The sequence below is a fragment of the Melanostigma gelatinosum genome (assembly GCF_949748355.1).
Source record: "Melanostigma gelatinosum genome assembly, chromosome: 15".
Classification (NCBI taxonomy): Eukaryota; Metazoa; Chordata; class Actinopteri; order Perciformes; family Zoarcidae; genus Melanostigma; species Melanostigma gelatinosum.
Window position 1 is genome coordinate 3,356,311 of NC_136648.1, and position 14,582 is coordinate 3,370,892.

A 14,582-nucleotide genomic window follows, 5' to 3' on the forward strand; every position below is an offset into this window, starting at 1 on the left:
GGGCTGATTGTGTTATTTATTGCTGCACTAAAAGAAGTTATGAAGGTTATGTAAACATTGAATATCAGAACTTCATCCAGGTAGTAGGGTTCTATCTGCTTTTTGTTATAAAAATACTCGTAAACGGATAAAAAAAAATGACACGCCATATTTTAAACAACCGTTAACTATGATTTATATTAATTGCTTAAAGGTTTGGCAAAAGTACGACTTACTTCCAAAGCCTCACTTCTCAGCTGTTTAATAATAATAGCTGGTTACCTGAGATTGGTGTAAAATAGAAATGGACTAGAGTATTAACATGACTGTGTTAAACTCAGGTCTCGATGGCGACTTGGTTTATTCACCAGCACATACCTCTGTATCTTCCCATCAGGTTCTTCCACGAAGGACGTGGGGCCATCGCTCGGCTTGAAGAAGTCCAGCTCGCTCGAGAGCCTCCAGACGGCCGTTGCAGAGGTGACCCTCAACGGGGACCACCCCTTCCACAGGCCACGCCCTCGCATCATCAGGGGGCGGGGCTGCAACGAGAGCTTCAGGGCGGCCATCGACAAATCCTACGACCGACCAGTTGCGACGGAAGAAGACGACGAGGGCATGGAGACACGTAAGATGTCCACCGTTTGCATATCGGCCAACAGTTAACGAGACTGTTCTGTTTCTGAAAAAGCACAGGTTCGATCCCACGACGGCTGAATCGGTCGTGTCCATATCATCACCTGGGAGTCCTGTCGGAGTCTTTTAGCAAGGAACGTCAACCTCAGTCACTCTTTGCCTTCCGTAACATGTCTGAGATATGAAACTGTGCATTGGGGTTACTAACGCACCGTTTCGGCGACTAAAACCCGGATGTGGCTTCCATACTCGTGCATGGGAGTGACTGCATTCTGACTAATGCTCGATATCTGGCATATGGTTGTTTCACAGCTTGTGGCAATGGCATGCTGCTGACTCAAGATGTAACTATCCACTCCACTGTATTACACGTCAAGATGCACTCCGTTAATGAGAGGACGAGTTCGGAGACGCTGTCCGTTTCATCATCACCAAACAATATATTCTAAGTCACTGTCTGATGAATGCCTCCTTTTTAGGTTCAATTCAGAGTTGATTGATTGAATTCTACTTGTAAATGAGACCGACGCAATATGGAAAGTTTGTCAACGGAATTGTTTCCGTTGGTACCGCGATACAAAATGCATAATCTCCAAGCGTGACGCGTACAGCCGTGAACTGTCCCAGCGACGGGTTGTAATTATGTATCAATGTGTACGTATAAGATCAGAAAACACCCAATGACTGGAACCTTTTCACACGCAGGCAGCTTTCTTCCTGTTTACTCTTCAAATGTCTTATCCTCGTCCCACAAAAGAAACCATTTTCAGAGTGATTCTTCATCATTAGCATCCTTTTTATAGCCTGAATAATCTGACGTCTCCGTTCTGACGTTAATCTCATATTTTGTTGGAGTAATATGCTCTAATACCATCAAATAGTAATTTCCCTCATTTTATAAGATGGTGCGTAATGGTCTCTAAAGATTACTATCCGTGATATGTAATTATTAAAAGTGCCTTTTTGCACATTTATGAGACTTATAGATTTTCTTTGATTAGCCTTATGGATTTTCATATATGTTTCAGCTCTGAGTAAAAATACTTGTTCTTAATTCTCCTCCATGCTTCTCTCTGTGTCCCCACCTTGTATGTCCTTCCGTCTCTCCAGTGGAGGAGGACACAGAGGAGAGTTCCCGATCTGGGAGAGACTCCGTGTCCACGGTGGCCGACCAGACCCCGCTGTCCGGCACCGCCGAGAGGCCGCTGGTCAACGGCACCAATCGCACCAAAGAGGAGAAGAAGAAAGACAAAGACAAGGGAGGGAAGGAGAAGAAGAAGCAGGAGGGAGGGAAGGAGAAAGACAAGGGGAAAGCCAAGAAGGGCATGCTGAAAGGACTCGGGGACATGTTCAGGTAAGAGGACGTTGAGGGATAACTCTGTTTTTCACCAAACCGGCCTCGCAGAAGGCTGCGAGCAAGGAAAGCCCTCACACACGTGTTTGCAAATCACTTTAATGACATTCTTGAAGGTATTTCTTTATTTTTTGATGTCGAAACTGTATCTAGGCATTTGAAATGTTTACACATGGACAACCTGTGATATTCTCTCAAGAGGTAGAACATTCAACCACACTGTTTGGAAGGCTTGGATGTTCCTGAGCCTGACTCTCATGATTTATTCTGCGAGTGACACGGATGAACGGGACCGGCCCGAGCTGGGGAGGAGACACTAATGAGCCTCCAGACAACTTGACCTTTGTGGTTTATTTTCCCTCTCTGCAGCCGGTAAGATTTGACCTGCCAAACAATCCCTTCTAGCTAAACGGACAGAAATGGTCTCTACAGACACATCCCATTAGTGTAACGTCTATACATCTCCTCCCCTTTCTCTATGCCCATTACCTTTGGTGTCTCGGCCATTTGGTCTGTCCTCCCTACTTCTGATTGGTTGGGAGGCCTCTGGGGCCAGCCAGTAATATATCCGTATATCATATTAGCCAAAGTGGCCGGCGACAGGGAAGGCAAAACAGTGACTCTTCTCTGAGTGAGGAAGGTAATGAGGTCCACAGAGATGGAGAGAGAGAGAGAAGACTGAGACGAGGGAGATACAGTTGGAGGCTGATGATAAATAATAACCTCGTAAGGCAAAGAGAGATCGATTAAGTGAGCTGGAGTTTGCTTCCAACAGTGAAATGTCAAAATGCATGTGGATTAAATTAATTTAATGTCCCATAGAGCGTACGAGTTTCATTCTGGACTCTGGAAATAGCAATTTAATAAAATATTCTCAACTCAAGGTCCACTTGCTCTATGTGGGTCTTTCAGCTCCATGTCACATCATCAGCAGACAGAAATATCTTCGTCGACGACTGGAAGCTCCAGAAAGCGAGTGAGATCATAGTTGGAAGCCCCTCCCTCCTCTCAAACACACACACAGGGAGCAACGCGGCACTCTGTCATCATGTCAGTCCAACATGGTTGTAAAAAAGATAGATGTAATCAGTTCCAGAGTTCACAGCGTATTTTTATCTCATGAACATTCCGCTTCAATCCACATTTGTTTCTGTTCAGCCTTTTAAAAGCAGCAGTTTGATACACAGGCAAACACCTGAATCAAGGAGGCCGTCTGAGCAGCAATCTAACGGACCATTCGCTAAAAAAACATTCAGAATCACCAATGACGAGAAATACACCTCTAAAATGAGGATTTACTGCATGTGGATGGCATACTTAGGCCCTTACTGTAAATACATATCCTGTTAACACTTTGAATGCATCTTTTAAGACAGATGTGAAGTGAAAAAGGACAGTAAAGCTCCAGTTAAACCCACGAACAACCACCAGCATCTGGGTTTTGTCTTCAGTGAGAAAGGTTACATTCGGCATTCATTCCCGGGAAAAATGACTCATTATCTGATCCAGCTCCAAGTGGCAGTGATGGACACATGACACCCGCTTGGACACGCACATTTTCGCGCTTCATCTTTGTCATCAGCAATAAACTCCGTCCGTCTCCATCCGAGCAGCGCTCGAAACATCGTTCCAAATTATTCTAATTCTAATTCAAATTAATATAGCTCACATTCACACACACGCTGGAATAATTAGTAGGGAACACATGAAGTGCTCTGAAGTGCTCCAACTGCGCACACACACACACACACACACACACACACACACACAGAAATATATTTGAAATCAGAAATCCACACACGGCACCTATAGGCCCCTCAGTTTATACACTGATCCACGCTCATGAGTTGGTCCCACACCGCAGTAATCTTCTGTCCTCTCACAAACGCACTGAGTTCCAGTTCTCCTCCCAGATGATGACGATCGGCGGAACAGCAGCGTTACGGCGCTCTGATTGGCTCAACATTGGCCGCATCAGATCGGCTCCATTAACGCCGTGTGATCGGCGCCCGGTGTTTACTGGCAGAGACAGCCCCGCGCTCCGAAAATAATGATGCGCGATGTATTCAACCCGTCTGCACGTCGAGTTCATATCACACACTCGGCGAACGGGAAGAACCCACAAAGGTGTTACTTCAGTGTCGACAGAACGCTGGCGATTCGTCCGAGTTCATGAAATCTTCACTAACTTTGAGTGATTTAACGTAGACTTCACGCAGAGAACTCCTCTGGCGTGCAGACTTCGATTACCTTACTGGAATGATTATTTTAGCTGAAACCTAAATTCTAAGCGTTGATTCGTTTGACGAGATTGGCGAGATTGAAAAGTCTACTTTGAACAATTGCCAAAACTACACCGTCCATCCGAGCCAGAAGCTGTAACGACAGAGGAGAGGCTGTACAAATGTAAATCGTTCAATGTATGACGCACATAAAGTCATATTTTTTCCAACACTGGGAACACTTGTGGGCACAATGTTGGATATATAGATTCAATTGTCTTCCGATTGTTGTAAAGTAAATGATCAAAGAATTTGAACTTCGGTTTTAATCTTATTTATGATTGATGGCATTGGAACAATGTTATTCTGCACAAAACATCTTTTTGAGTTCTTTCTGCGTCTAGCCATGGCTGTGATGTTTCCACAGAGGGAAACTGCTTGGGAGTCAGAGGGGTCACTATATGAACATTTCAAAGACTCTTGACTTGGTCTCGGACTAGATTAAGTTGATCTTGACTACAGACCCCCGAGCACCACAACAGAATGAACTGAGCCTCCGAAGACAAACGCGTCTTTGTAACGCCCACGTCGTTTGATTGACAGCTGATATGTGGGAGCTGCGGCTGAGCAAACACCTCAGCAGTGATCACTCAGCAGCAAATATGTTCCCAAAAAGGACCACAAAAAAAGAAAGTTTATCACAATTTGCATGTTTCACTTGGTGTCACGATGAAACAGAATGCATGTATGTATGTGTCGGCCCAAACCACAGAGGGGGGGGGGATGAGTCGAGAGCAGCCTCTCTGTTTTTTTTATTCTTTAAAGCGCATGAAAGCCTACCGACTGTGATGTGAGCAAGTTAGTTCCCCCCCCGAGTGGCTTTTCAGAACGCCAAGAGCTCCCAAAACGAGTGTCATGTGTTTGAGCGAGTGTGTGTGCGAATGAGTGAGCGGTGCGACAGTGTCAGGGTGCTTGTACGTAGGAGGGGTGGATCAGGAGTGGGAGGCCTGTAGAACTCAGAAGAGTGCGTGCGTGCGTGCGTGCGTGTGTGTGTGTGTGTGTGTGTGTGCGCGTGTGATCAACAGAGCTGCCACTGCCTGACCCTCTCATGTCTTGAAGGCCTCACACTCACTCCCAATCGAAGCCTCATTACCATCAACCACTGCCAACAGAGCAGCCTGCCAACTCCGTATCCATCTCTCCTGCTCTCGCCCTCTCTCTCTCTCTCTCTCTCTCTCTCTCTCTCTCTCTCTCTCTCTCTCTCTCTCTCTCTCCCCCCCCTCTCTCTCTCCCCCCTCTCTCTCCCTCTCTCCCAGTCTGTTAGCTTGGCATCGGCAAAGACGGTCGTTGCCCAGAAATTCGAGGGCTGCACTAATTTTTTGCCGTGGTTAAAGTGTGTTTTTTTTCGTGTGTTTTTGTGCGTTCTGGTCGTGAACAAGCGAACAAGCCTGAACATAGAAAAGACTCCCGCTGTGACAAGCTTCACGATCTGTCGCAGAGGAAGAACTGTGAGGCCGCTTTTTGACCATTCTAGCAGTCGGCCGATGGGATTTCTCAGAAACTCACACTTGCTTTTTTTGTTTTTTTCATGCCTCTTTAAGCCTCTTTATCGATGGCGTCGGCCTCACGAGGCGGGCCTTACTGTGCCTGGAATATAAGATTATTAAATGCCCCCGTGTCGTGGTTAATACTCGGTCTCCTCCTCAGAAGTTTTCCCCTTCGGTCATAAATCTTAGCGTCTCTGTTCGTGGGTGTGTGCGCGTGACACGGAGAGCCCGGCCGTCTTTTAAGAGGCTGTTAATGAAAGTTAGTGGTGTGGAGAAAGAAAGTGTCAACCGTCTCTCGCGTGATAGATCACTCCTGCTCTTAGCGTTAACGGCGAGCCGCCACTCCGAGCATTTCAGGCAGCCGCAGTTAAATTAATCAGGGAATGGGCCATCGTCTCCGAGCCCGCTCCGTCTCCGCTGCGCTTTCTCCTCCTCCTTCTCGTCTCTTGGTTTTCCTCACTTTGTCTTTTGGAAACTTGGGACACGTCACAGATGCCTTTTGGGACACCACAGATGCATTCAGGGACGACACATTATGTACGGTACGCGTAAACAAATGATCGGAGTCGTCTGTCTTTTGGTCTCTTTGTGTGGTTTGTCTGTTGGTTTTGGTGTTTTTTAATCATTTAATGCTGGTGACCGTTTCCGTTTGTCCATCCAACACCCAATAAGAGGATTTCTTCACATCTGGCACAAATGTCCACAAGAACGAACTTATTAGAATTTGGTGGTCACTGTGATCGGATGTCCGTCCCATTGTCATGAGCACGTCTTTGGTTATAACTCAAAAATTCATATGCTGTGTATGACAATTTCACACCAACGTCTAATAGGATGAAATGACGATGTGATGATGTGAACTGCAACTTGAATGGTTGGCGGAGGAATACAACCACAAGGCTGTAATTCTAAGCATTTCTTTCCTGTTTTTGAGACAGAATTGCGACTAGAACTCTTCTTCAAAAGTTATTCTAAACAATGAAAAGGTTCATTTCATTTCACTCATTGGATAGAAATCGTCACACCGATTCCCTAGTTTGACGAATCACCAGCGCGTGTGATGATGGAGAGCCAGATTCGCCAGTAATCATCTGATGAATAATTCCCAGACGATAAACACCACACACTCGTTAAGGAGAGCTGTGGGAAACGTGTTGCTTTTTGTTTGTTTGTTCCTCTCACTGTTGTTTGAGATAAAAAAAATATCTTTTTCGTAATTTGTTCTTCGATTTACACACAAAAATGATTTCTTTAAATACTTTTTCTTCATTATTCTCTTTTTAATGTTCCCATTCTTTGTTGTTTTCACATCACTATAATAATTCCTTTTAGATATAATTTCATCCTCTCACCTTTATTCAGTGTTTTCTCTGCAGTCATTCGCTTGTTTTGTTCTTTCTTTGTGTTTCGTTCATTGATTTACTTTATTTCTCTTGTTTTCTATTCCCTTTCTTCTACATTGCTTTCCATTCACACATCTGTGTCTTTTTTTCTCTTTCTTTCTCATATTTGGACAATTTACACTCTAGTTCTTTATTTCCTAAACACACTCACGTTTCACTTCTTTGGTTTGCTTTGATTCTGTGTTGTTTTTTTTGTCTTGCTTTTTTCTTCATTCTTTTTATCTTTCTCTATTCTTCACTTTACTGTCTCTCCTTCAGTCACTTTCTCACACACACACACACACACACACACACACACACACACCTCTTGAGGTTGCCTTTGTGTTCTTCTCCGTAGTTTAGCTCTCGGTCTCAATGTTTCATTCATTGAGTTTCTCTTGCCCGTGTTCATTTTTTCCCCTCTCCTGTTCACCGTCTTCTGTCTCTTTCATCAGCACACACACCTCTCTGGTTTCTCTCGGCACAGTCTCTTTAGAACTAGTAGATATTCTCTGCGGGCCAATTTCCCTGTGAATAATCACGGAGGTTCATTGTGGAAACGAGCGCGGTGCCAAAGTCATTTCTCCGACGGGCTGCGGCTTTATACCGAGTCAATCAAGCAGAAATATCTCTGCAATGGCTGCTGTTTCGTTCGGCGTCACTCCCTCCCTATGAATGTCGACGCCTTCTTCGTTTACAGCCCCCCCCCCCAACTTTAAACCAGTGAAAAGTACTTTTCTAACGGTTGGTTTGAGGGCTTGATCGACCGTTAACTCTTTTGAGTTACTGTGTCACATGTTTGTACGAGCAAACGTACCTGCACGCTCGTTGTAAGTCACAGCAAGTCGATGAATGTCTAAGTTTTAAATCATTTAAAAGATCTTCTTGAAATGGTCTCGTGACTTCCCATCCACTCACTGATCCGTTTCTTCACCCTCGGAGGAAATGAAACTGCTCAAGCAACAGCACCAGTGACTCTGGAAGAATGATGGACAGACAAAACTAAGAAACGAGAAAATAATGGTGTTATTATATTAGTTATTAATTATCTTAATTCCACCTGTTTTGGTATTCCAGGTTTGGGAAGCACCGTAAGGACGAGCGGCCGGGAGAGAAGCTGGACCGTAAAGGCTCCAGCAAGTGGAGGGTGGAGGAGACGCAGGTTTCAGATGAGGAGACGATGAAGATGAGGATGGAGCAGGAGAGGTGAGGTCTTTGTGATGTTGCATCTGCTAAAAGTCTTTTTTTCCTGCTCAGGAGAAAGGTCCCTTTGTGTCTGGACTCTCGTGTGCTTTGTTATTGTGGGATCAATGGGGCGGAGTATTTGTCATAACTCCACACAGCTCTTGAAACCAAATGAACGTAATGCTTGCGTTTCCCTCGGGGATCTCGGTGCTTTGAGCAGCTTTGATCGTTGTTACAAAGTGAATGTCCAGATGAGAGCTTCCAGGTCGTCTCCTCTCCTGGTCCACTTCCAGGTTTCCTTCTATCTGCTCATTGAAGTCAGTGGACTGCTAAAGTCATTTTGTCTAAAGGCTTGTAGGTCCTGTCGCACCGCTCCCTGCTTTGATAAACACATCTAGGTTGTGTTCACTCTGTCTCATTTGTTTCCTCCTAACATCAGCTGAAGGAGGTTGCATGAGTGATGTTGAGTGATAATGCTTTCGGTTTGCATCAGGTAATCCCAAAGGTGTTGCATTGGCTTGATGTGCAGGCCAGTCAAGTTCTTCCTCACCAAACTGAAGCAAAACGTTTCTTCATGTTTTGTGCTCAGGAGCGTTGTCACGGTGAAACAACAAAGTGTTTCTCCCAGCTGTTGTCACAATGTTGGAAGCCCAGTAATATCGTGCATCACGTAGCATAAGAATTCCCTGAATTAGAAACAAGGGGCGAGTCCAAAACCGTGGAAACAGTCCCTGACCAGAAGTGCACAAGGGGAATTGGGAATTCCCTCTTTGACATTTTACAGATGAAACGAAGCAGCGATAGCAGCGGCTGATGTGTTTTCCGTCCTTCGGTCCCATTTTCTGATCACATTTTGGTGGTTAAAGATCACTGTGACCCCACACACTTTTAGCCACAACTCAAGAATTGATATGCTAATTCTTAACATTTTCCACAAATGTCTAAAGGGTTAAAATGATGGAAGTGGTGACATTTTGCACGGACGTGGATTTTAATCACAACTTAACTGGTTTGCTGATACAACCGTGAGGCAGTAATCCCAGTTTACAACAGCAGAACATTAATGTTTAATAAACACACTCTCTCTCTCTGTGTCTCTCTCTCTCTCTCTCTCTGTCTCTGTATCTCTCTCTCTCTCTCTCTCTCTCTCTCTCTCTCTCTCTCTCTCCAAACTAAATGTCAGACAGGTACAGTGCCAGTGTTTTTAGGGCGGCGGTTTATAAATGCCAAGGCTATTACAGCCCTGCCAGCTAATTAATTCCCATGCTCTCGGTGTAGGGGTGCTCGTTATTAAAATGTGGTTTGTAATTCTCTCTTTACGCCTCCAGAGCAGATAGTCCAATAATATGATAATAGCAAGTCTTTATTTTTAATTGGCATACGGTTAAGGCAAATGCCACGTCAGATGATTTGGTTGTTACACTGCATTCTGGTTAAAAGGTCCTTTCGTGTGTTAATCCCATCTGTGGCTTCTCTGTTACTTCTTGTCCTCAAATGTCGGAAGTCGCGACACATTTATTATTATTATTTATTATCTGTTATTAATACAGTGAAATCTATTCAGGATTACTTATAATGGCATTTCAAAAGTGCGGGTGACCCAGATAGCGATGCAGCCTTTTCGTCATGTGACTCCGTGCGTCGTACCTGCGTCTTTAGCTCTGTGGTTTGTTTCTCACATTCGGAGTTCTCTTTCTTTGTCGCCCCTACAAGATGTGGAGCTCATCAAGTTTGCCAAAACCATGTTTTCTACTGTTCTAGTAAATCGAGGCTGTTTATTGACATGAAACTCTATTTAGCCACAAACATGGATTGAATGCCTCTCGAGCCACGACTCATTATAGTACTGATCTGATGTGTGGAACCAATATGGCTGCCTCTCATTACAAGTACGAGAGTAAACGCAGTATTTCTACAGATTTATCAGCAAGAGGTAAGAAATGGGCGTTTTTGTGCGTTTATTTGTTCTTTGGTTTGTTCGTGTGTAACGGTGTTGCCCAGGGAAAGAGAGAGCTCAGGGAGATCAGGCCAACAGGTATATGAGGAACAAAGATCCGCCTCCACAGAGCGGGAGCTGTCCTGGGACTGTCCGACGGTATGTTCCATGCATTAATTATTTTGTTCAGCGTTGGGTGTTTGACTCACTCCAACCAAGCGTACACCCCTGAGATTCCCACTCAGGATGCGGAAGACTGGCTGCTTCGACGTTAAACAGCGGTCCGGTGAGCCGTCTTTCACCGGGCCGCTCAGCCGGGAGCTTCGGCACCGTCGCTGCACAGCGCCCATCGATCGGCCGCTGCCAGAGGCCATGCTTAATCCAGCTGTGATCGACTAAATGCATGGATTTCCTCGCAGGTTTAAGTCTCTGGTCCCAGTGGACCCCAACCCTAAGCTAGACAAACAAATCTAGACAGACAGTTTCAGACAGCACACTGGGGTGTGTGTGTGTGTGTGTGGGGGGGGGGTTGACAGATCCCTGAAAATATAGATTCAGATCATTCAGTCACGGACACCAAGACATGAGCATTGACGGGAAATGATTTTCACTCCGGTAAAGAGATCTAAAACACTTCCCTGTGCTTTGCACGGTGCAACCTAGCAGAGCCTACGAGGAACTCTAGCTGGCGTGTGTCATTGTATTTATTTCACTAACACAGCAGCCACTTAGAGACAAAAACAGGGCTGGGAGGGTGACTTTAAAAAAATGTAATCTAATCTAAATACCTGTTAAATGTAATCGGCAGCCAAATGTAAGTATCACAATATTTAAGTAATGTAATCTGATTACTTTATGTTACTTTTGTATTATTTAAATTCTAAATATGCAAATTAAGACAAGACAAATGTGTTTTAAAGTTGTAAACCTGCTAGTAATCCCTGTTTTTACCAAATGTAACCACAATCTGATTACGTTATATTTCTGTACATGTAATGAAATGGTGTTCCCTTCTTTTTGTGTCCTAATAATGTAGAGTTGTTCCATGTAATCCATTACTCCCCCACCCCCCCACCATCTGCACCATCATTTCCTGGGCCCTCGAAAGTCTTGCGTGTCCCTCAGGGCGGCTCAGGCTCCTTGTCATAAAACATTAAGATTCACATGTCCAGTGAAATCATTCCAAAACGGCTTTCAGCAGCCGTCTTATCCCGCTGGACCTTCTACTTTCATGTACTTCCTGCCTTTCACCGGGGTCTATCAGTTGTCAGCACTACCGCTAAGAGGAAGGTTTATTACACAGTGGTTACAATGGCACATAATGGACCATTGTTCTGGCTTGATGTGGTAGAAAGGTCACTCGTCAAACACATAATGTCCCATCCTGCCATTTCTATACCTTTTATCTGCTCTCTCTCTCTGCTACGCTCTCTTTTTGTCCGTCGACTCCTTTCCTACCGCCCTCGAATCCTTCACGCTGACAGTATTCTCATCTCTCACGAGGTCAGCCGTTGGAAAGAAAGCAGGGTTTTCCTTGCGTAAATATTTTGGCACCGAAAGGGCAATGACGAGGCCAAGTGTGGTTTTCCTTCCTCTCCCCATTTTAATCAGCGTAATTGTGTTTGTACAATTGCACATTTTTAGCAACATTGCTTTTTAAGTGCCTCTCATGTTGACATAGATGGAGCCTTAAAGGACTCCAGCTGTAGTCGGCCTTGACTCACACCAGTTGCCCCAGTGGTGGCCCAGTACCACCAAAGAAGCCCGAAAAACATCAATGAACCACTCGAGCAGCATCAAATAACTCTCCACCGTCCATACCTAACCTCAGCTTCTCAAATGAAACATCTTACATTTATTCCCCCTGAAATATGACTCAGTACACAGCTTCCAATGGCCGCTGTCATTACTGTTGCAGCGGTCTGCTCGTGCATGACAAGCGTAGAGGCGAGTGTTGAATCGTGTTTCGGTAGAAAGTGATTGTTTGGGACAGCAGAGAAGAAGAGAACGCTGCAGATTGAGGATGGATGGCAACATGATGGGTGTTTGAGACTTCAAACTATTTAATGTCAAAGTATACTCACTGAAACTTTAAGGTTTTTCTTGGTTTTGTTCATTATAATTAAACGCGAATATATTTTTTTAATCAGTTAATATTAAAGAATCCATGATTTGTGATTTATCAAGCAGAAATGCTGGAGCAGCGTCTCCAATGTGAGGATCTGCTGCTTGTAGGTAACATCAGCCTTCACTGATCCCAGAGGGGAAATGCAGGATGTGCCCGATTTAAACTGTTGGTTGAACAATTCGAAGACGTTACCTTGGGCTCTGGGAAGTTTTGACAACTGTTTTCTTTCAGTATTTTCTGCAAAATATCGAAAATATAATCAACAGTTTAATGGATTGGCCCTTCAGCGCACACGCACACATCTCAGACCTGTTTTGACCCCACTAACGTAGGCAGCCGTCTCTTAAGAATGGAGATATGCGTCTTTTCTCACACACCACCACTGGGTCAAAGCTGCATCCTTCCGCTCTCAGAACCTGGCCCCATTGACCCATTCCAGGGCCTCGTTTTGGGAGGGGGCCAGGATTGGTATGTCTGGCCTTATCTTATCAGCCACTGCACTTGTGTATACAATCAGTAGCTGCTCTCACTTCTGCTGCTGCTGCTCCTCGCTCTGGTGGAAGTCACTGTTTTTCCTGTTTGAAGATAGATCCCTCAAGGGCCCGGCTTCCTTCGGCGCTGTTCGATAATTGCTGAGTCTACAACTAGTACAGGCACAGCATGCAGGTCCACCAGCTTTCCTGCGACATGGGTTCAGTTGTTGGAATAAGTGCACATTGTGCTAAAAAGATTGTTACCCCTGTCAAGTTCGGTCGGGAGCTGATAAAACCATCAAGTTCATCAGCAGCCTCGTTGTTGGTAGTTCACTTTTCTCTTTCAAATGCGCTTTTTTAAAATTTTACCTCCGATGGGGACCCCCCCCCCCCTCGTTAGACTTATTGTTTCATTATGCACAGCATGCACGTTTCCTGGATTCAGATTTCTTTGCCCGCTGTTGCACCCCCCACCTCGTCGCTGCGACTGTCCCATTCTCTTCCCCACCGCCGTTAAAAAGGGAGCGGTTTGATAATTGGTAGTTGTAAAGCTCTGATAATTGGCAAGGCTGTAATTACGGAACCGCGCGATAGGTAGTCCCCCTGCTGCAGCAAATGGGGTTGCCAGTTATTCACAAGATAATGAGAGAGAGAGAGAGAGAGAGTAGCGTGGTAGCTATACATTAGCAGCACTCTGAATACAAAGTGCTTCCCTCATATGAGGTGCTGTGGGGGCGACAGACTATTATGTGTTGTCTATGGTATTATTCAGTGGGGGGGGGGGATGAATAACAGGCTCCACATCTCTCTCTTCTGTAATGGAAAGTTTAAAAAGTCACAAACAGTCTTCATGTTGCGGTGGCTCGTCGGGTGTTTTGTTAAGGTGACGGCTGAGATCTACAGCGTCGCTGAGCTCCGCCATGTGTAATCACCACACAAAGGTTTTACCTGACAGAGTGGAAACCAGTTCGTCTGGCGGGTTCAGTCTCCCACGCAGCGGTCGTCACTGTGATTCACACAGTTTGGTACAGTACTAGATATCAGGCTTTGTTCTGCCGCATCATGTAACAGTATGTGCTTAACGTCACTATTTGAATGAGTGAAGTCCTTTTAATAAATCTGTCAATTACATAGTTCACGGACAGCATTCTCATGATGTGCATCTACAATAATTGTATCATGAACAAGAAGAACCAGACATGGTCACTTCATGAACTTGCAAAGAATGAACAAGTGTCATTTACAATCTAATATAACATGGGGCGGGCCATTTAGATTGATATCAACATGTGTATTGTTCTTTATTATGTTTGATTCACTGGAAATGAAATCAAGAAACCATTTATTCATAAAGCAATCAGACGGGAATGTTTGCACCTACCTGCAGAGTCCAGTTAATAACACAACCTCTCATATCACCAACATCAGTTATCGTACATGTTGACTTTTCATTGGGCTTCAATCAAATGTCTCTTCGGTTCTTTGCTTCCAGTAATCGAGGCTGAATTCAACACATGAATCTGTAGAACAACAACAGTTATCATATTTGCAATGGAAGGAACTCGAGCGTGGTATTCTCAGCCTTTAACCCAGTGGTCAGTCAATGTCAACCCAGTTGCCAGAATAAAATGTTGGCATTGCACATTTCTGCAAACCAGGGGATCCGTTCAATGTCGACGTTTCTGAACCAAAAATAAGTTTCATCAATATATTTCATATCAGCCTCCTATGTTGTTGGCA

The 14,582-nt window shown here is 44.7% G+C and overlaps 1 protein-coding gene across 9 annotated transcripts in view; it reads left to right on the forward strand.

The window, feature by feature from the left end:
- Nucleotides 1-14,582, forward strand: part of pard3ab (par-3 family cell polarity regulator alpha, b) — a 191,504-nt gene that overhangs the window by 125,684 nt on the left and 51,238 nt on the right. For 8 of the 9 annotated variants that reach the window (XM_079284636.1, XM_079284637.1, XM_079284643.1 and 5 more), the window contains 3 exons: nt 377-607; nt 1,726-1,969; nt 8,198-8,326. In XM_079284636.1, the coding sequence (XP_079140762.1) occupies nt 377-607; nt 1,726-1,969; nt 8,198-8,326 (604 nt within the window). The remainder of the gene's footprint in view (nt 1-376; nt 608-1,725; nt 1,970-8,197; nt 8,327-14,582) is intronic. The other variant, XM_079284642.1, reaches the window with a different exon arrangement.